Source organism: Coenobita brevimanus, chromosome 44 (assembly GCF_032717465.1).
Source record: "Coenobita brevimanus isolate Jiangsu-jjx chromosome 44, ASM3271746v2, whole genome shotgun sequence".
NCBI classification, from domain to species: domain Eukaryota; kingdom Metazoa; phylum Arthropoda; class Malacostraca; order Decapoda; family Coenobitidae; genus Coenobita; species Coenobita brevimanus.
In genome coordinates, this window is record NC_136997.1 from 49,303,383 (window position 1) to 49,326,593 (window position 23,211).

At 39.0% G+C, this 23,211-nt stretch overlaps 1 protein-coding gene across 1 annotated transcript in view; it reads left to right on the forward strand.

Moving 5' to 3' along the window:
• The window catches only part of didum (dilute class unconventional myosin), a 144,723-nt gene that overhangs the window by 83,173 nt on the left and 38,339 nt on the right, over window positions 1-23,211 (forward strand). Inside the window, exons 19-28 of the mRNA XM_080271147.1 lie at window positions 421-632; window positions 2,066-2,240; window positions 3,495-3,716; window positions 5,065-5,214; window positions 5,783-5,936; window positions 8,620-8,786; window positions 11,151-11,255; window positions 14,284-14,424; window positions 17,424-17,573; window positions 19,296-19,404. Of these exons, the coding sequence (XP_080127273.1) occupies window positions 421-632; window positions 2,066-2,240; window positions 3,495-3,716; window positions 5,065-5,214; window positions 5,783-5,936; window positions 8,620-8,786; window positions 11,151-11,255; window positions 14,284-14,424; window positions 17,424-17,573; window positions 19,296-19,404 (1,585 nt within the window). The remainder of the gene's footprint in view (window positions 1-420; window positions 633-2,065; window positions 2,241-3,494; window positions 3,717-5,064; window positions 5,215-5,782; window positions 5,937-8,619; window positions 8,787-11,150; window positions 11,256-14,283; window positions 14,425-17,423; window positions 17,574-19,295; window positions 19,405-23,211) is intronic.

Here is a 23,211-nt window from a genome sequence, read left to right on the forward strand (position 1 = left end):
GTGAGGAGTAGCAACATCCAAACAGCCAAGTTTGCCCAGTCAGATGCGGCCACACTTCCATTCACTCATCTTTCAAGTCCCTGGAATCCTGGCTGTATCTGATACTCCAGAAACATTCACCACATTCTGTAGCTTCACATATAGAGTCAAGTTTGTGTAGTACATCTTAAAAAAAAAATATATGCACATGAGTAGACCTTTAGTTAGAGGTATGATTTAAGGGGTAAGTGATGTGTCAGTTGTTGTTTGGCCCATTGCTTGGCATATTGTTATTAGTTCGTTTACTTCCTTACTTTGTTTCTTTCTGTTTGGGTCCTACCTGAACATCTTTTTGTGAGAAAAAGGGTCATGATGATGATGATGGTAATGGTTGTACTGTATATAAAAGAAAATTATTTGTCCTCTTTCTTTCTACCATAGGATGAAGACAAGTTCAAGTTTGGGCGCACGAAGATATTTTTCCGTGCAGGCCAGGTGGCATACATGGAGAAATTGCGTGCTGATCGCCTCTCAGCATGTGGAATCATGATCCAGAAGAATGTGCGTATGTTCATTCACAGGAAGCGTTACCAGACAATGCGGCAAGCAGCTATCACCATCCAGCGATATGCAAGAGGCATGGCAGGGCGAAGGTAAGGAAGGGACTTATAAATTTCTGCCTGTAGTTCATGTCCCCTAACTTGGCAGAAAGTTTTGTCTTTTTGCAATCTATTTCCCATAGATAGTGGCAGGTTGGGATAGTACTACAGGTCTTCATCCATTCCATAGTACTTCTTTGTAGCTACACCATCTTCTGTTTTTTATCTCTTGTTACAACTCACCATTTAAGATGATGAGATGGCTGATTTAGGCCAAATTAAAGTGAAGAGTGTATGGGTAAAAAAATAGAGGATGGAGGCAGATTAGGCTGTGTTTCCTAAGATTACAAGAACTGGGCTTATTCCTCTCAAGTTTTAGCTCAGAATTCATCATTTTTCAGCTTCATGAAGATTTTGCAAGGATGTCTGTATGAACTAAGTTTGGAGGTCACTGCAGATTAAACTGGTTTAAATCCATTCAAGGAGCTGTACAGGGTTCATATGTTCCTGTTTTCTGTAGGAATTGCCAGGACATTTGCATGGATTAAGTTTAGAGATACAGTATTAGGTTAGGTAGAGAAACTTCACTTGCTTTACGAATGACCTGATTTCCCATCCCCTCCCTCACTGAATACTTTATTTTAAACCTCACCCCAACCTTTGTTCGGAGAAAGGTCAGGATGATGATGATGATTACAGTTTTCATCACAGGGGCATAGCTTCACTAGCAGTGTAATGCATGTATTGTTCAGTTAATGTCATCATTTTTAAAATCAGTTGTTTCATGATACTGTATTTAGGAGGTATCATAGTGTCTTTCTCTTTAATGGAGTATAGTTTCAGAAGAGCTTGTAAAGATATATCCTTTAATTTTGTCTTTAAGTAGTCCCATTGACCATTGATTTTAAACAGTAAGGTAAGTTGCTCTTTTATTAACCACAGATCTATCTATCTCTGTCTATAGCCATATGCCATGATCCCGTTAAGGGTGGCTGTTTGTGTTTGAGTTAGTTGCTTTACAGGGAGGGATACTAATCCTGCACCAACCCACTTGTTGACACATAGGGAACACATATGGGTTGGTTATATGTTTACCACCCAGTGCTGTAAATGGTTTCCTGGCTTACTGGAAACCATTAGGCTTGTTGCTCAATTTAAAGCCACTTGAAAAGGAAAGAACAGTAATAAAAAGTGACAGAAAAGATATGAGAAATAGAAAGACTAACATACTAAATCTTAAAGTCACCACTACACAGTGCTGCCGTCACAGTCACACTATGCCGGGTAGTTGGTGTGTTATTTGAAAAGTTTGGTTTCTTTTGGACAGACATCGTATTTACTCATCTGAAATTCCCATCAACATTTATTGTTGTGTAACTCTACACAGACATGTAGGCATACACATTTACATATACCCACACATCACATTTGCAAATACCCACACATTTATATTGGATATACAGTAAGTTTTCCTCCTCCTTCACCAGACGTGTACACCACATGCGACAGACAGCAGCAGCCATCAAAATCCAGGCTTGTGTTCGAGGGTGGGTGAAGCGTGTCCAGTACCGTCGGCTGGTGTATATAGTCACACAACTGCAAGCTCATGCACGGGGTGGCTGGGCCAGGCAAAGATACCAGCATATGCGTAGAGTTAGGGCGGTGAGTATCTGTCCATTCAGCTCGGGGACATCTTTCTTGAACAATTCTTGATGTCTCCAGTTCAGTTAAAGCTAGACTTTTTATGATAGAGGTGTTAGATATTCTTACTAAACCCTATAGTGTATGGTAACTGCAGTGATTAACCCATTCATTTGGGGGGGCATCATTTTAATTTCATTCTTCCTGTCTTGATTTTATTTAGCTTGGAGTAGACATTTTGAAATAAAGGAATTAGATTTAGCCTTAATAAACCTCTTAGACTATGCTTGAGGCAGTTGTACCAGACAGAGATACCAGCCTACCGGGTATGTATAGTCAGTGCCATGAATATCAACCCATTGAACCCAGGAACATTATGTTTCATTTATGTCATGGCTTGTCCTTATGACTTTATTTAGGCAAGGACTTATGGGAAAAAAAATTCCTTACTGTTTCTACTAAAAAAAAAAAAGTCTAACTTCCTTAATCAGGAACACTGCTTTTGTGTTTATTTTATTCTTGGTGTCTTCTGATGACTCTGTTCATCCTAGAAGTTCTGTCTATCTATCTATCTATTGCCAGATGCCTTAATCCTGTAAGGGGTGGTCACAAACAAATTGCCTCCATGTCACCCTGTTCCCTGCCATTTCCCTGCCCTGCTTCCAGCTCATACCCTCATCTCTCATATACAGTACCTCTCCACTCCATCCCTCCATCTCATCCTTGGCCTCCCCTACCCTCTCCCACTGTCCACCTCACTTACATACACTCTGCTCATTAGTCTCTATCCATCCTCTCCATATGGCTAAACCACCTCAATGTGTTTCTCTTAACACTTCCCATCACATCCTCATCCACACCACAACGATCCTTCACTTCCTCTTTCGTCAGCTTGTCTCTCCATGTGACTCCACATGCTCCTCTTAAATAATTCATTTCCACTGCTCTCACTCTTGACTTCTGTCCCTCCAACAACGTCCAGGCTACACTTCCATACGTTAGAGTTGGTATCACAATATTGTCATGTAGTAACTTTTTCACTTCCATGCCCACTTCCCAGTTTCTTATTGTTGCTTTCAAGGAACCAGCAGCCTTTCTTTCTTGTTGTACCCTTTCAAGCACTTCAACCTAAAAACTTCCATCCTTACTCATCACACTACCCAAGTACTTAAATGCACTCGCATTTTCCATTCCCTCCTCATCCAGCCTCACTGATATTTCTTAAAGAAAGAAAATAATTCTTACCATCTCTAACGTTCATGATCCCTCCATCAGGCTACGATCATCCAGAAGCATGTTCGAACTTGGCTGGCCCGGCAGCGATATCGAAGAGTCATGCGTGGTTTGGTTACTGCGCAAGGCCTGGTGCGATGCTTCCTTGCTCGCCGACAGTTGCGGAAGCTCAAGATCGAAGCCAAGTCTGTTGAACACCAGAAGAAGCTCAACAAGGGCTTAGAGAACAAGATTATTTCACTACAACAGAAACTGGAAGAACTGGTGAGGAAGTAGTTGTTTTTCTCATTATGAAGGGACAAGAAAGCTACCTAATGCTTAATGCTTAAAAAAAAAGTTACACTAGAAGATACTAAACAAGGTCTCAGGGAACAAGATTATCTCAGCTGGAAGAAGTGGTGAGAAAGCAGTTATGTTTTTTGTAAAAGGATCAGAGAATTCTTAACTGAATACAGTAGGTTGGTGATGATTTCCTAAAACTGATGGTTAACTTTAGGGAAAAAAAAAAAAAAGTCAGCAAGGATTTAGAGATTAAAATCATCTCATTATAGCAGACACTGGATCTGGTGAAGGGGTAGTTATGTTTTCATACGAAGAAAACAGTAAATAGTCATATGTTAATTACATAAAAACAAAGATCTACACACTGGAGGAAACTTAAAAAGGGCTTAGGGAACAAGGTCATCTCACTACAGCTGAAACAGGGAGAACTGATGAAGGAGCAGTCATGTTTTACATAGTAAAGAAACCAGAGAATATTTAATAAGTAGTGTGCTGATGATTAAAAAAAATATTAATAATAATAATAATAAGCACATCTAAAGAAGATATCATTAAAAGAATTGTGGTGTAAGTTGCTCAGCCTTGTGTGTTGGGATCCATTATCATGAACCACATGTATTAATGTTTTTATTTCATTTGAATAACTTAGCACTCTTCATACAGAGACAGTTTTGTTTTAATTGGATGATCAGCTTCCATGTCGGGACCAACTGCCTAGCCCCAGGCTCCTACACTCCTCATGGGGCAATGTAGGATTGGATAGTGGTTGGATGGATGGATGGATCAGCTTCCAGGCCATAGAATACGTTAACTGTACCATGGCCAACCCTAATATGGGAATTCCGTACAAGGAACCATTCCATCATTTTTATGTATGTTATGTATGAACATGTTGTGGTTTGGTTGGTTAATATGTTTGGCCAATAATAGGTTGAATCTGAAGGGAGGGTGAGTGGGCTGTATTGGTGACATTTTTGCCACTTGGGGGCAGCCAGCTGATCACACTTGCCCTAAGTGTCTGGACTAGGTGACCAGGAGGCAGTAAAGGATTGGATGATAGATGGCTGAGTGGGTGGAAAAGGAAGAGCTGTGCTTTTGCACTGTATTAACTGGGATTCCAGGGGCTTGAATGGTAAATGAATGGGAATGTAGCCCAGCCCATTGGGCAAGCTCAAGTTAATATGTTGTTCTCTTAGGTACTTTCTCTGGACCCTTCCTCACCTCACTCTAGGATGGAAAAGGAGGTCAGAGTGATGATGATGGTGGTGATGATGATAATGATAATGATGATGATGATTAACTATTTTTCTCTTCCCTTGCATTTTTTTAGAAATCGGAGAACCATTGCATCCCCGGATACAAGGAAGAGATAACAACATTGAAGGACCATATGAAAGGAGTGGAAGTCCAGCTTAAGAATAGCAACAGCAGAGTAATTGAACTGGAGGCATTAGTGGCCAAACTTACTGAACAAGTTGAGGTGAGTGGATACATGGCAGTAATTTTACAGAAGTAGCCAATTCCTTAAAGTGTACAGGCAGTCATCATTATGAATCTGGGAGATATTCCAGATTCCTTATATTTGCTGTCCTCATGTTATGTCATGAGGTGTTCTAAATTATGCTTCTGCCTATAGTTTTTCATTTGATGACTTGACTCAATGGTCAGTCAGGTATCAACCACATGTTCTTAATACAGTACTATATATATCTCTTTCTGCACCCTCACAATACAGTATTTCGTGTCTGTATAGTAACGAGAGTAAAAAAATTTGTCATATATTTTCCTTAATTTTTGATAATAGAACACCCTTAGAATTACTGTTTATTTAGTAGTTTGTCCTGTGTGATGATAAGAATGCCTGAATATTTAGTGTATTCTGTAACTAATACTTTTTATACTGAAATGCCACACTACACCTGTGCTTACAAATAAACAACTTTAATCTTCCATCAAGAAATAAATGAATGAATATATATTCTGCAAATCATATAAAAATTTATCATTGAGATTCTTTTAATATACTAACACAAATCACACTGCCACAGCTGGAACGTGGGGAGAAGATGGATGTACTTACTGAGAAAGAACGTGCAGAAAAAGAGAACAGGGAACTGGCGGAGCGTCGTGATGAGGAAATAAAAAATCTTTCTGATGCACTAGAGGAGGCCAAAAAGCAGGAAGCAAATAAAGAAGCAGAAGGTTTGTAGTGATATTAATTTTCTCTTCTTAATCATTATCATCATTACTCTCATTGTCATCTGTCATTGTAGCCATCATTGTTGGCCTTTTCGCAGAGTGTGCAGTTCTGGTCATATACGTCATCATACAAATTTCATCCATTCTTTCATTATTCTGTCTCCTCACTGTCAACATTCATGTGGTGCATCATGCCATTTCCTATTATAGTTCCTGCGACCTCCAGACTTATACATGGAGCAAGAGCACCCATTCCCCACCAGTTCTTGGAAAGTGTTAGATATCAGTGTATGAAATGACATGATGGTTGTGGAATATACCTGCATGTTGCAGTCAAGAACTTGTTTGTCCATGGTTGTGTGTGTGTGTGTGTGTGTGTGTGTATTTACCTAATTGTATTTACCTATTTGTAGTATACAGGAATTGAGCGATGCTCATGTTGTCCTGTCTCCATATCCACATTTATCTAGTTTACTTTTACACACATGAATGTTTTTCTCCTGTACCACCTTTTTGTCTGAGTCGTTCCAAATACTTATGTATTTACCCAATACTGTATATATACCTAATTGAGATACACACGAAATATGCTATGCTCGTGGGTTCCCATCGCTGTTACTCAGTAAATCAAATTTAGCTTTAAACTCGTTGTAAGTTTTTAGACTGGATGTTCTCTTTGTCCAGGCTATTCCATAAATCTATACTTCTGTAAGGAAAGCTATATTTCTTGATATCCTTCAAGCAGCTTGACTTTTTCAATTTCATTTTGTGTCCTCTTGTTGCTCTCTTATTCCATAAAAACAGATCTTCTCGGTCAATTTTATCTACTCCCACCATGGTCCCGAACACTGCAATCATGTCTCCCCGCTTTCTCCTTTCCTCTAAGGAAGGCAAATCCAGTTTTTCCAGCCTCTCTCTGTATGATAGGTCTGCCAGACTGGGGACCATTTTGGTTGCTGTTCTTTGTATTCTCTCAATCTTGTTTATATCTTTCTTTTTGTGTGGGGACCACACTACTGCTGCATATTCTAACCTGGGGCGGATCATGGGCACTATCAATTTTTTCATCATCTCCTCATCCATATAATGAAATGCTACTCTTATGTTAGTCAGGAGTTTATAAGTATCTCTAACTATCTTATTAATGTGCTTTTCAGGTGACAAACTATCTTGGACCAGCACTCCTAAGTCAGTCTCTTCTCTCATTTTAGGGATTAATTCATTACCCAACAAATAATTCATTGATGGCCTCCTGGTACTTTCACCCATTTCCAATATTTTACATTTCTTTACATCAAATTTCATTTCCCACTTCCGGCTCCAATCATGTATGTGTGTGTGTGTGTATACAGGTGTACAAAAAACTATCGTTACTCAGGGGTCTGAAAAATACGTGAATGAACGCTACGACGGCTACTGTTTCCGAAGGGTTGATACATCCATATCAGTGCATTTATTACCTCAAACACAGGAAATGCCTCTTGTATCCAGTGCATAACCAACATTGTTGGATATGCAGGGGTACCAACAGTGTCCTAGCCCTCTGCCTGGTTTTCCTAAACCATCGTTGTTTGTCTTATTGTTTAGCACAACTTTTTTGTACAGTTGTACATGCTTGCATGCATGTGCACATGTGTGAGTTTACCCATGTCACAGCTAAAAGGTTAAACACACACTCTTCAACCTTTTGACTGATGGACTTCATTACTTTTTATGTTTCATGAACCCTGTGTTTTTAATCTTATCCAACAATTGCAAACAACTTAAAATTCCTCACAAGTTCCATTTCCACTGTTCTCATTCTTAGCCTTTCATACTCATTCCATGCCTGTGTCTCAGACCCATTCAGCAATATGGCTCCTATGAGCCCTGCAAACCATTCTTGCAGCGTGTATGCAGTGCTCATTGCCCTTTTCTGTATCAAGGCTTTTGTAGCACCAAGATGCGGCCATTTATGAGTGCATCATGTGCAAAAGGAATTACGTAGTTCAGATATGATTGGAAGAGATTGATGTTAGGGATTGACAATGGAGTATGTTGATGAGCACTTTTACTAAAATGACATGATTAGTGCAGGTGATGAGTCCATAGTGGCTAGATGTTTTGAGGTTTTGCCCTTATTTAAAGTGAAAGAACCTTTTTCAGATTAAGGAGAAATTGTGCATTTTGTGTAATAATATTTCAGTTGTTAAAGGTGATACTTTCTGCTGATATGAGTTTACTGAAATTCAGACAGTGAGATAGATATGCAATGCAGCATGACATTGTGTGGCTGAACATTATGTGTAAAAATAAGATACAGTAATATGTGGGTATTTGACTGCATTAGTGTGGTAATATGCAGCATATAAATAATTTAAAATCTTTTGGCAGTTGGATATACTATAATTTTTTAGCATTTTTTATGAAGTATTGTACAAATCAGAATGTGGCAGGGGGACTTTGTACTGGCAGACTAAGGAAAATGTGGGATGATTTGCTGAGCTGAGAAAGGATAAAAGACCTATGAAAAAACAGGGATGCTGAGGGAGAGGATGCATCTTGGAGAGAGACCATCTAATAAAAAAATCTGACTCATGCAAGTATGAAACACTGACTTTCATTATATATACTGTATATGTATGTATGTACTGTACTGTATAAACTTCAGTAGGTATATAATAATTTTTCTCGCTCCATTAATTAGCGTTCCTGAAACGCAAGTTTGAAGCAGAGAAGCAACAGTTAATTATGGAGAACTCAGAGGAAAAGGCTGCATATCAACGACTGCTGAAGGAGTTCAACCGTCTTGAGCAGAAGAGTGAAACTCTTGAAGAGGAACTAGCACGCGTGAAGGGCAGAAATGCTCATAAGGTAAGGCTGGCTGGATACAGGAAGTGCTTAGAAGGGAAAGCAGATGAGCACCAGATATGCTATAAATTGAAATTCAGATTTAGAATATAGGAAAAAAAACTTTTCTGCTTTTGAATATGTTGCTTGTATGCTTAAAATTCTAAGCATCTCATATTCCGGATGAATATGAAAGAAGACAACAATTGGTAGGAGGTAGGTGTAAATGAGACAGGAGTGAGTGGAAGAATGAACATACACAGGAGTAGTTATTATGAAGCACTAGAGGTAATAAAAACAAATACAGTCAACCCCCAATATTTGTGGGTTCGCCATTCGCGGGTTCACATATTTGCAGATTTCTGGGAAAGTATTTTAAAAATTCACAGGAAGATAAAGCCTGCTTTTTGCAGAGCTTCAGTTGTTTCTAGTGGTTCCTAAGTGACTTTCCATGAGGTATACTGTCCTATACAGTTAAACCATGTAGTTACCTTGTATGATGTAGGTATGTGCTGTTCATTACAGGGCATCAGCACTCTACAACACTCAGAGTTTCGCAACACAAATTTCCCACTCTTTTCTCACAATGAGATCTTGCTTGTGATTGGCTTCTAGGGTAGCATTCCTTATTACCGCATCAGTTAACGTGTATTCTTTCTTCAATGTCCTATTGGCAGTTCAAAGTGGGGACCCTGTCATATGCCACCGTGCTCATTCTCTCTCAGGTCATCTAATGGGTTGTGCATCTGTGTGTGTTCTGCATGTTATTATAGCTTTGTTAATCAACTCTGTTCTTTACCCCTGTGAAAAATGGGTCTTAAGCATACTGCTCAGGGTGCATCTGCTGCTAGGGAACCTAAGTGGCAGAGATAGTGATGTCAGTGGAAGATAAAGTGAAACAGCTGAACATGGTGTGTGAGGGGCAGTTGTTTGCGGCTGTCAGGCAATATTTTAGTTTGAATGAGAGCATGATGCATTACAACAAGAAAAATGAGAAGGCCATTTGTGATGCTGTACCCAGAAAGACGTGTATCATCCTGTACTGCCATTTTAGGAAGCAGTAATGTGCAATAAAATGCATTTACAGGTTTAATGGTGGGTCTGTAGGTAATGGGAATAGTTAAAATGGTGAAACCAATGATTTTTATGGATGGTATGGATTATTTTTCGGATTTCAGTTTCACCCATTCACAGAGTGGTCTGATAAGTAACCCCTGCAAACAGCTGGGGTCAACTGTACCTGGACAGGGTGGAGGTTGTGAGATTATAGGAGAGGGAATTGTATGATGACCATCATGGTCTAGAAGTTAAAGGGAGTCTCATACTGGCTGAGTAATTAAGTATTGTACTGATATCCCACAGGACTTTAGCTTTGATTTCTACCTGGGAATGAATTTGTCAAGTTTTATTGCAGGTGAGGGAGAAAAATGAAGAAAAAAAAAAAAAAGAGAGGAGGATTATGAGAGAGCTGCAGAGAAGGAGGGTGAGACCAAGGATGAGGCGCAGGAATGGCCTGGAGTGGTATGTGAATGAGGATGGTGTGGCTTGGAGGGTGGGTAGTTTGAAGGTGGAGAACACAGTGACTTGGAGATAATTTGTTTGTGTCCACTCCCTCTGAGATTAAGGTATCTGGCTGTAGACAGACTGATGGGAGAGGATCAGTTGAGATATAAGATTTGACACAGATATCACATGAAAGAAAGACTGCATTGACTAAGATTACATCAGAGAGAAGGTAATGGAGAGAACAAAATGGATAGGCAGTTTAATCACAGCACTACTGTGACCTCATTTATGCACTGTGTATATGCTTGCAATCTCCAAATAACACAGTTTTTTGTTTAAGAGAGACTTTAGAACTGGAAGAGTTAGATACAGCCTTTGCCAACTCTTTCACTGCTAGGGGACACTTAAGCTAAATGTAATTGTCTGTCAGTAACAAAAATGAAATAAGGAATGCAATCTCCAAGTGATGGGGCTAAAAGAAGAGAATAGTAAGATAGACAGAGGAGACAGTATGGCAGTGGGAATGTAGAGGAACAATATATTATGAACAGAATGAGGGATGTGGTTGGAAGGTGTGACGTGTAGAAAAGGCACCCTGAAGGCATAGGACTGGGCAACATGGAGGCAATTCATCTGTGGCCACCTATTACAAGGTTATGGTGTCTGGCAAGAGAGAGAGATGGATAAAGGTAGATATACTGTATTAATGACCAGCAGTCATAATAACCCATTTTAAATACAATACTCTCTTGGGTTTTGTCTTCTCACTGCTGATGGGTTTTCATTTTTCATTCACTGTACAGTACACTGTTTACCTATTAATTGATATATTTTATTATTATGACATACTTACCTTCATTCAGTTGTTTTTGTTTGTTGCAGCGGACAGCCAGCAACGTCAGCAACTTGAGTGGAGTGAGCGACAATCCAACAGAACTGCTCGGCCAGGATGATGCCTCAGAGTTTAGCTCCATCATGGCAGATGATGTAAGTCGTTTGGCTTTTGTTGACCATGGAGTAATTTTGTTTTAACCCAATCAGTCTGATGATGTATTCTTAATTATTATTTGTGCTCACTGCAGGTGATTCTGTTTAGCACTTTCTTAATGAAGGTATTTATGAAAGCTATTCCCTCCAATTTAGAAAATCTTACTGAAGTGGAATAGACTCATCTGGAGACGGCAAGCCTAAACTAAGCTGTACATCATCAGATTGAAGACATTAAAAGGAGATCACTTCTTTGAGAAGCATGCTTGCAAAGGAGTTCAGCAGTTTTAAGACTGATATTGAAAGTTGTATATACTAACTGCTGCAGATCTTTCAGCTCAGATTTAGATTTTTCTCATAAACTAATATTCTCTTCAGCTTTTCACGCAAAGCTTATCACTACTAGTCGTTCTCTTAGCATGAAGTATAATTTTGTGGCACAGGTGAGTTTCAGAACTAACTTATGAGAAGTATGCTACTACTATAAAAGTGGGCTGTGACTGTAAGCTCTAATACTATTATACAGTATGTTAATACTCATAGGCAAGGTGCATTGCCACATAAACTGAGCTAATTTTGAGGTAATTTTCAGCCCACCGATACACACATCCCCCCCCCTCCACCTATGTAGCATATGTTTCACCTACTTGATTCAAGGTACTATCACAGAGTTTTTAAACTGGTTTTGAGCTGGACTAGCAACCCATCCAAAAGAAAAGATGGCTAAAGATGCAACAGGACAGCCTTGAGTTGTATCATGTGTAGATACCAATAAAGTGATGGTCATGAGTAGAGAAGGTGACATAATAGAATACATAGGAGAACAGAGAGAGAGATTTGAATAAGTGGATGTTTTCTTAGTATATTGGCCTTGTGATAGAAAGGAATGATATGTGTGTGTCAGATTTATTTGAGTGAAGAATAGCTCAGTGAAGTTAAGTGATTGGTGCTATAAAAGTTTCAATACAAGCAAAGAAGTGAATACTGAGGCTGCCAGAGGACTATGTGGTGTTTTAATAGCCACATTAATACAGTATAAGTATTGAGAGTAGTAGAAATGAGTTTGTTAGGGAGTGTGAACTGTATAGTCTGGATGTGGTAAGATAGTTTTATGAAAGATGCACTGTAAGAAAGTTTGTTGGCCAAATGATGAAAAAGTAGTGTACGATGGTATGATCACACAGTGAGGATGGGTATGAATAGTATAGAGCAGTGGTTATATTTAAGTGAGTGTGAAGGTAGGAGGCAATGTGGGGACCTTAAAAGAAGATGGCAAGAGCTGGTAAATGAATATCTGAGAACAAGAAGTTGAGAGAGCAAAAGAACCACAAGTATAAGTTCACCAACTATCCCTTGTCAGCATCATATCCTGCCGTCTATATTTTTCATTCCTCCTCGGATATCAGAGAGTTTCCATCTTTCTGATGCCCCTTCATTATGTGTTTCATATTACCATCAGGAAAAATTTGCATGTAACACCTTTCATTCCCACAGTTGGCAGAAAAGTACAGTATCAGTGAACTTTAAATTATGACACTACTGTTGTCAGGGCCACCCTTTATAGGGTATGGCAGTAGGCTTTATATATATTGATCTAAATTCTTTCACTGTTATGGAAGCAGTTGGTTTATTATTAAGGCTAAAACCAGACTTTTGTTTCAGCTTATGATAATTTTAACAGTCGGAGGGTTTATGGTGATATATACAAAACTTGAGATTGCTAAAAATCTCAGCATCTGAACAGAAGTGATCTGGTGTTAGCTTGAATAAAATATGTGTATCAGTAACAGCAAAAGGGTTAAGTTCAGCCAGTGTTGAAATATTTTGGTGTAAACTCTTATGTGATCAATATTTTCACGGGCAATGGCTTGACTTTTATTTAGCCATGAACAAGATCTGTTTCACTCTTTCCTGTATATATATTTTCAGTTTTTGAAAGCTTTCATGGTTTTAAGGCCCTGTCACACCAAGATTAGAAATGGACATATTCTGATGAAAATTGTTTGATTGTGTAGGTTGGGGTAAGAGTTGGAAGACAGACATCCCGTATCATTGAGTCATATTCTGAGCATTGTTTTTCACTGCTAGATATAATGTACCCAACAGTGAAAAATGAAATGCCTAGAACATAGCATTATGAACAAGAATGTTTTTCAACTTTTACTTGGCCTCTGCAGTTGGACAGCTTGATTCAGAGTGCTACCTCTTGTGACTTCACTGTGATGTGGCGCTTAGCATGTCAAGCTAATTACTCTGCATGTTTGAACCCACAGACACTTGATGTGACCACCTGATTATCACGTCACTTTTCTGACCACATTGATAGTTTTGCAAAGCCTTCATGAGCCATATTTTATTGTGTCTCACTCTATTCTGACTTGCTTTTTTGCTAACCAAGGATTGGCTGTCTGTAAGTTAATGGCTTGTATTTTTGTTGTTTGTGTTTGTATTTTATGTCTGGAATCAAGAACCTGTAGCTTTTTTGAGATATTGCACTTCATGCAGTGGGAGCTTTGATAACATTACAAATACTAATGTGAAATTTTCCCCAGTTTTTACTCCAGTATATATTAGAAAAAATTTTGAATCCTGTAGTTTCTTCAGGACATCAGGTTTATGATTAATTCATAGCAGGTTTTAGATATTTACCAACAGGTTTATTATGTGTATATTATTTTAGATCCTCTTTCTGTCATATGGAGTTTGGTACTGACTTGTAGGCCTATATATTTTGACCAGTTTTTAGTATGGGACAGCACAGTGGAATGAAACTATTTAGTATTATCCAAAGTAAAGTTCGTAGTTTATGCAGTCCCAGTGAAAAAGTTATTCTCTTTTAAGTTGAAGAAAATCATCTGTTTATACCAATAAAAAATTATGGAAATATTGTATACACCATAAGATTTAAGGAGCTGTTATCAGCAGAAGCATAGAAAGACTACTTATAAAGAGGGTTTCCTGGATTATCTTCTTTGTTCCAAGTATTGAACATTTCATAATACCATCATTTTCTCTATGCCTCATATAGGACATCGGGTATGGCTCAGTGAGGAGTCGCAGTAGTGAGGTATCAGACTCCAGCCGCAACCTTGAAAACATTGACTGGAGCTCCCCCAACAAGACCGGTAACTCTGGAACAACCGAGCTCAGAATCCAAGTTCCAGAGAAGGTGAGATTGACACAGCTCTGTTCGCTTACTTCTTCAGCTAGTATTCTGCATCATATGTTCGTGTACACTCGCAATTCATAAGTTTTTCTTGCCATTTAATCCAACCTGGCTGGAGGGAAGTCATACTCAGGGCAGGGTTGCACACCAGATTAAAGTCTGTTGTCCAGTTGAAGGTGACAGCTTCAAGCAATGCCAGACTGTTTGAGGAACAGTTTGTGATGACACTGTTACTCAGGCAGTTGAAGAAGAAGTTCCAAAATACAGTACTAACAGTATGTCATTGCTCGACCAAGTGAAGGTTCATTATACAATATAAGATGGTAGGTTGGAGCTTTGCTAGGCTGTACAAGGAACAGTTGATGATCACACTATTACTCGTGCAATCTAAGAAAGCTGGAAATAGAGTACTAACTGTATGGTTTTGTTCATCCAGATAGAAGGATTTTTTTCCATTTTAAGATGGTAGTTCAGAGCTGTACTAGACCCTTCAAGAAACATCTAGAGTTGCTGCTAGTACTCATGCAGCCTGAGGGAGTTCCATAATACAGTTCTAACAGTATATCTTTGTTCAGTGTAAAACCCTAGCATTGTCTTGCTTTTGGCCAGGGATAGGGGTAAAGGTTGAAGAAAAACTATGGCTTGCAATTTGTATGAGATGTAGGTACTTGCAGAGGGACTGAAAGTATGGAAAGTGTTCTGCATATGTCATTCTTCAGCGTACATTCTGAGTTGTGAGAGTGTATGTGATGTAGATTCATTCATTCATCATCCAATGGTGTGTTGCCCCATGAGGAGTGTAGGAGCCCAGGGCTAGGCAAGTTGGTCCTGACATTTAAGATGAGAGTGACCAGCCTTTCTCATCCCTGAGTGGCATTATGTGAGTAATAAATCCCAACCACCCCTTGGATATAAACTTGCCCAGGCTCAGTCCGAATGGAGCACCTTAATTACCCACTGAACCACCAAGTGCCATAATTTGGCTATATGGTTACCACCCAGCTTAGTAAATGGTTTCCTGGTGTACAGGAAGCCATTTGACTTGTCACTCAGTGTAGTGTCACCCATAGACAGAAGGAAGAGGAAAGAATGAAGGTAAGAAAGACAGAAAAGTTCTGCCTATATTATTCTTCAGCCAGTATTTTGATTTATATATTTGTGTGCAAGATGTCAGTAAAGGGGTTGAAAGTGTGGAAAAGGCATTAAAAGATATTTAAAGTAGTGCACTGTAGCTTATCTTGTTTTATTAAGCGATTACCAAAAAATTTAACTGAGAGATATCAGTGTTGAATATTTGCTGCTGTAGATTTCTGTCAGTTTTGGAGAGGCTGATACTAGTAGTATAAAAGGAACCATAGTAGGAAGAGCTGTATGGTCATTGGTTTGTTACTGGTGTATGTTTGGTTCCTCTCCTCTGTCCAAGGCTGAATGTGGGTAATTGGGTGCCATTCTGCAAGTTCTTGTCTCATTGATTACAGGGAATCATCACTGTAGATCATTGATATGTTCCCATAAGCTTAATACTGTGGTGGTAGCAGTTGTCACCCCATGCTCATTTGATATGTGAATCCAGTTGTCTACAGGCTGAAATTGCCCTTATCCTGCAGTCCATCATTCTCTTTTTGAGGAACAGAGAGGAAGTTGAGCATTTTTATACCTGGGCAGAGGAGTTGCTCATTTATATTGATGACACTACATGAATGCATCCCTCTCCAGCACCAGTTGATACTTTTAAACTAGGGAAGCTGGCAGATCATATTTATAGGTAGCAATGAAACATTAGTAAGCAATTTTTCTGTAATAGGATGTGGACTTTGTGGATATCATAGCTAAAAGGAACATTGAATAAGCAACTTACAATGAGGATGTATTATAAATCTCATCTATGTTAGGTGTGGTTTAGGAATACAGTTTTGCAGGTGCTTGTAGGCGTAAAAAGTAATGGTGAGTGGCAGTTGTAATGTACCAGGTATATTTCTTTTAAAGCCATTAGGATATCAGTGTGCAGCAGCCTGTAGTATGTGCCTTATTTCCTTATGCATGAAAGGGATAGTGCCATATACTGTGAATGTTCATTATTTTTTAAACTTATGAATATCTGCTGTCATCCATTTGACTTCCATTATTTATAACTTATAACTTTTGAAAAGCATTCTGTAGTACCGAAAAATGACAAGGAAATCATAAATTTTAAATGAAGTAATTGCAGTATACTGTACTGTACTGTATATGGTGTTTAGAGTGTAGCAGCATGGCATTGCTTACTAATGGGCAGTTTTCTTTAGGGTGTAAGGCTCTGGTACTAACTTTACTAACACTTGATTCTCTTGGCCACTGAAAGGTGTTGCACTGTTTTTCAAGGTGTGTTGGTTTCTTGTATACACTTGGAGAAGTTTTTTTTTCTAGATTCTTGTTACAGTCAGCCCCCATTTGAGGTCTGTGATGTTTGCAGACAAACTGCTATGTTCAAAATGAAGCAGCTTTAATTGAGAATATTTCTGGTTCTTGACTGAGGGGATAAAAACACAAAAAAACACTCAGTATACTGGTCCCACAGGGGGGCTTTGCCAGAAATAGCAATACATCCATAGAACCAGTAAATATTGGTCCTCTCAGGGTATGTGTTGTTCTCATAGTGAGCCATCCAGAGGCTTCAAGAACTTAAATTCAAGACCAATAAACTGACAGGTTTGAGGATAAAACTCGGTTTGGGGCTCTAAGGGCATGATGCTGCTGCTGCAAGTAGTACCCTGTTAGAACCAGTATATAAATGGTTTTGTCCTTAAGCCTGCCATTTCATAAGTCAAAGCAGCTTTAAATAGAGGGAAAAAAAAAAAAAAATTATCTTTACCTTAACAATGAAACAATTTTAAATAACCATCTTTAAATGGGTACTGACTGCATTCTGAACTAACCATCAAGAAACCTAACCTATCACTCCCATCTTTCCCATGGCTGCATGGTGACTGAATACTATTCTTCCTGGCTGACATCCATAACAGCCAGTGGAGGACATCACACTTGTCCTTCAGCTGCAAAACAAAGTGAGGGAGCTGGAGAAGGAGAGGAGAACCCTGTCCAGGAAAGTTGACCACTTGGAGTCTTCTGCTTCACCCACGGATGACCCTCAGCATGCACAAGAGCTTATCAGGGTAGGAGAGGCAGAGTGTGGGGAAACAGGGAATAAAGTACAATCCAGTCACATATAACATGCCATACATCTAGAATGCAACATGTAACTAGCAGAACTTTAGAAAAAATTATCGTATGATAGAACACGAAGTGTGACAGTAAAACACACCAAATTCAGCCTCAGTGCATACAGCACAATACACAATGCTCAGCACTTTTTGAGTGTTGACACTGGCTAGTGAGTGAGCAAGTGAGTCTCTTCCAGCTGTGATGTATGCTGCTCAGAGTGACATCAGAAACTACTGTGCACCTCTCCCTAAGTCCTTCCTTTCCTCCAGTCATTTGTTTTTCATGTTTTATAACCTGATTTTGGCACAGTATACTGTATCACCTTTTGCATTGTTTTTATTGTGGGATCTAGCAAGCAATCAGCTGCATGACATGAGTTTTGGGCACAGAGAGGGTGGTGGCTGGGTGGGTCTGGGAGAGAGACTCATACGAGGAGGGAATTATTTTCATTTTGCCAGGCTGCAGTCACAGAATGAGCATTCTGACAGTTAACGGTGGTGTTTGGTAGCATTTTGTTAACTGGAGGGCAATTATAGGGGTGATGAATTAAAGAGTCAGAAGGGGGACTTTGGGCTTGAGGATGAAACAGAAGTAATTTATTCCCTAATATGTTTTATTTGTGCTACACATAACACTTAGAGCAGGGCAGGTGTTAGGGATGACATCTGTGCATTATATATGACTGGACTATAGTTGGTAGATTTTGAGGAGATACACGAGAATGGATATATTGGAGTTTTACCCTAATGAGACAAGGTCTCCTTCCCATCACCCTAGCAGACTTAGTCTGCTATATTGATTTTTTTTTTTTTTTCACACCCAGCTTTCTTCTTCAAATGCAGTAATGTGCATGATGCTTACCATTAACTGATGCTAATTTTTCAGCTTAATAATGGTAATAATGACTTGTTACTTCATTTCTACAGCCTTTTTAATGGACTGATGTTGCTAGGTACTCAAGTGCTGGTAGCTGTGAGTAGATAGCTTTTTCAAGACATTATTATCAAGGATCATTGTCTCTTTGATTGTTACTACTCTTATGTAAAATCTTACCTATATAGCATGTTGTTCAATCCTGGATTTTACCTTAACCTTTCTCTGTATGTGTATGCTCATTATTTTCACCTTTTTTTCTTTTCAGTTATCTTACCAGGTTGTCATTCCATCTCACTTTCTTTTATCCTTAAATATAGTTTTCTCCTTTCTCTGTCCTCTCTTTGAATTCTCTTCATTTAACTTAGTGTTACCTTTTTTAGCCAACATACGTGTCTCATTTCAGCATACATCTCCCATATGCTTTTCATTTTCCAATACGGCATCAGGCCCTCCCTCACCATCCTCCTAATTGTGCCCTCTTCTCTTCCCTCCTCCGATCCCATTCTTCGCTGTGTGGTCTTGTGTCTTCCTTCCTCTTGACTGCTCCACTGCTATCCCTCACCCCATTCACCCTCCCCCCTTCATCCCCTCTTCCCTTATTCTCCTCCCTCATCCCCTCTTCCCTCGTTCTCCTCCCTCACCCCCATGTCTTCCCTCCCACTCCCACTTCCCCCCCACTCCTTCTTCCCCCCTTCTCTGCCCAACATTCCCTTCTCTTCCCCCCACTGCTTTCTTCCCCAGCTCCATTTCTTCCCCATCAACCCCTTCTAACTATGTCCCCTTTTTTCATCCTTCAGCTACAGGAACTTGAGATGGAAAATGCAAAGCTGAAAGATGACCTGACGCGACTGAGGAAATCTATCGCAGAGTCAGAGCCACAGAACAACCGAGTCCAGGAGTTCATGAGTGAGTGTTGAACTTCATATTTTGTTTTGTACCAACATGATATTAACACCTTCGGTTCAACAATGTCTTTATTAATTCGGTAGTACTGTACCACCAGATGACAACTGTGGGTACAGTATAGGAGGAAGCTTTCAGTCTGTGGGGATTATATACTGAACCCCTTCACAACAAGATGTGTCCTCTGTCCAAAAAATAAAAGGACATCCTCATATTGAAGAATAACATTATATATTGTGTTAATTAGAAAAATAATGATGCTAAGTACAATAGTAGTAGTTGTTTTTGGCTCAAGGCTCATCAGAATATGAGCATGGTGGACTGCAGGGTAAAGTTGCTCCTCCCCTTCAGTCCTTCCTCCTCCTTTTGGAGGATAGGAAGTAATTGGGTGACAGAGGTGCCCAGTTATATTGGTGCCATCTCTCCAGCACCTCACAATAGTAGAGTGCATCACATCAAGAGCTCAAGGGCACAGACTCTGAAAATTGTGAGGTTGTCGTTTCTAAAACACAAGGCATGACATCTTTCAAAGTTTGTTCATGCTACTTACAAAGTTATTTCAGTCAGCTTAGAGTACCCAATTGGTGAAGGAGTTGAAAAAGGGTGTGTCTTTCTCCATCCAGTATGAACAGAGTCTCCTTACCCAAATAATTTTGTATGGATAAAAGAAGAAGAAAAAAAATAAAAAACATCACAGAGAATCAGTTCCACAGACATAGCTTGCACAAAAAGTTTCTAGACAGTAATAATATTACATACACAGAGATAAACAGGTAAGGAGATGCTACGGATTTTCAGTAGCTAGCACGAATGCTTTCTGATGGTTTAATGAAATGCAGAGAGTTAGACGGATAGATTGACTAAGAGAATATATGTGACTTAGGTAGAGGGGAGAGGAGAAGGAGTTTGGGAATGAAGTAGAGGGTGGGATGGAGAGGATTATGAGTGAGTGTGGTGTAAGTTGGAGGAAGGGGAGCCTGATGGCAAAGGACAGGGTGATATGGTGGCAGTTAATTTGTGGTCATACCTTTAAGGATTAAGATGTCTGACTGTAGATAGATAGATTCCATATTAGGAAAACACTAACTGGCTGCAAAAATAGAGAACATTTGAAATGGCATATAATAATGCTTCAGACAGCCCTCATAAAATGCCTATCATAGTTCCAGAATTTCCTATACAGTTAGTGTTGGTACTATAATATAGGCTAAATGTAAACTTTGCTATATAAGTTGCGGTGGAATTTAATAGGCAAGTTTCTGTAACTGATTGTAGACTTAATGGCAAAAAAGAACAGAGATTTGACCACAATTTATGGCCTTGGACAGCAAATGCAGAGTGAGAGAGTGATGAAAAGAGTTTATAATATGCGATAGAAAGGGTGAATGAGGAAGGGATGTGAGGTGGAGTGATGGCAGCACAATGGCAGGGGACAGAGTGACATGGAGGTGATTAGTGTGTGGCCACCCCCTGTGGGATTAAGGTATCTGGAAATAGATAGATAGTGTGGTAAAGAATGAAGGAATGTGAAGGCTGTGAGTCAAAAATGTATTGCTTGTTGTGTGACTCCCATCTTGCAAGGATATTCGCTGAAGGTTAATGGTTATTTTTTTATATACTCGTATGTTCACGTCAGGGTAACTTTTTTATCTATCAGTCTATCTACCCATCAATATAGATAGATAGATAGATAGATATTCAGTGAAGAATAACAGTATGGTCTGTAGCTTTAAAGTCCATTTGATTTTGTGAGCTTTGAGAAGTTGAAGTGTTATTAAGCCTAAGTGTATTGCCCATGGATGAGTGTCATTGTGTGTGTGTGTGTGTGTGTGTGTGTGTGTGTGTGTGTGAGAGAGAGAGAGAGAGAGAGAGAGAGAGAGAGAGATTTATGGTAGGAAGTGTTATGTTCTTTGTGCTGGCTCTTTGTGTGTGTGTGTGTGTGTGTGTGTGTTTGTGTGTGTGTGTATGTATGTGTGTGTGTGTGTGTGTGTGTGTGTGTGTGTGTGTGTGTGTGTGTGTGTGTGTAATAGACCGATAGATAGATATAGGTGAATAAATGGATAGATAGGAAGTTGAATGGATAAAAATAGATAATAGCTGGGTAATGATTAGTTTTATAAGAGATGGGTTGAGATAGATAGAGTTAGATAGATAGATTGAGACGAGGTAGATGAATAGACATAGGTGTGGGATAAGTAGGTAGATAGATAGATGGTGGGTCGATAGATAGATAAATGAAGGTACAGGTACACAGTTATAAGTGATTGATAGATAGGTGGATAGATAGACGGATAGATAGATAGATAGATAGATAAATGGATCAGTAAAGAGACAGATAGATGTAAGTGATTGATAAATAGATAGATAGACAAATAGATAGATGGATAGATAGATAAAGACAGATAGATAGAGAGATAGATAGACAGATAGATAGATAATATAGATAGATGAATTGATAGATAGTCAGACGGACATCCAGACAGACAGACAAATAGTTACATTGACAGACAGAGATACAGGCAGACAGACAGGCATAGATACTGTAGATAGATAGATAGATAGATAGATAGACAGATAAGGATAGATATAGTTGGTGTAGTGTGTACGAAAGAGTCTTGTAAAGAGTTAAGAGCATGACTATTGGGAATATGACTGCAATTCTGCACACACACACACACACACACACACACACAGAATTTGTCAGGTAGCAACATTGTCTAACAAAGGATAATACATCATTCAGAGAGAGAGAGAGAGAGAGAGAGAGAGAGAGATTTACAGACCACATAGACCCATTTACTTTCTAATTACACAAGTTAAAAGAGAGAGAGAGAGAGAGAGAGAGAGAGAGAGAAATTTAGTGTAATGAAGTTATGATGTTGCCAGCGAATTATCTTCTGTTTGTATAATTCAAACTACGGTATTTCTTCTTTCTGGTCTTTTTTCTTCATGTTTATAAATCACCAGGACAATTATATTCGCTTTAGTTTATTTTATCTTTTATTGGCAGCCGTGACTCGCTATCAGCTGAATAAAATCGTCCGGTTTGGGCGGGTTTGGAATGCTAGAGTTTTGAAAAATTTGAATGGGTTGGTGGTAGCGTTAGGAAGACTGCCTCCCATGATTCACCGAACTGCATATAGAATCGTTCATTGTTTCCTTGATTGTTACCAGAATTGCGACCTTGAAAGAGGTAAAGGAAGCATTATTAACCATTTTTTTTTTTTTATCGATTTGCGACCGTGAACGAGGTAAAAGAAGCATTATTAACCAATATGTCTTTGATTTTTACTAGATTTGCGGCCACGAAAGAGGTAAAAGAAGCATTATTAACCAATATTTCTTTGATTTTTACTAGATTTGCGGCCACGAAAGAGGTAAAGGAAGCACTATTAACCAATGTTTCTTTGATTACTAGATTTGCGACCGTGAAAGAGGTAAAGGAAGCATTATTAACCAATGTTTCCTTGTTTTTATCTCGATTTGCGACCGTGAACGAGGTAAAAGAAGCATTATTAATCAATATGTCTTTGATCTTTACTAGATTTGCGGCCACGAAAGAGGTAAAGGAAGCATTATTAACCAATGTTTCTTTGATTTTTGCTTGATTTACGACGAAGAAAGAGGTATAGGAGGCACTATTATCACTAGCAAGCTTCTGTGACTCAGCTGAATAAGCCAAGATAGGAATATGAGTATGTATTGTAAACAAACAATTTTACCTCGATGATGAAATGCTACTGACAGATGATTTTATTCAGCTGGTGTTTGTAGTGAGTGTTTGTTTTAATGTGTTTTGTGTTTTATCTT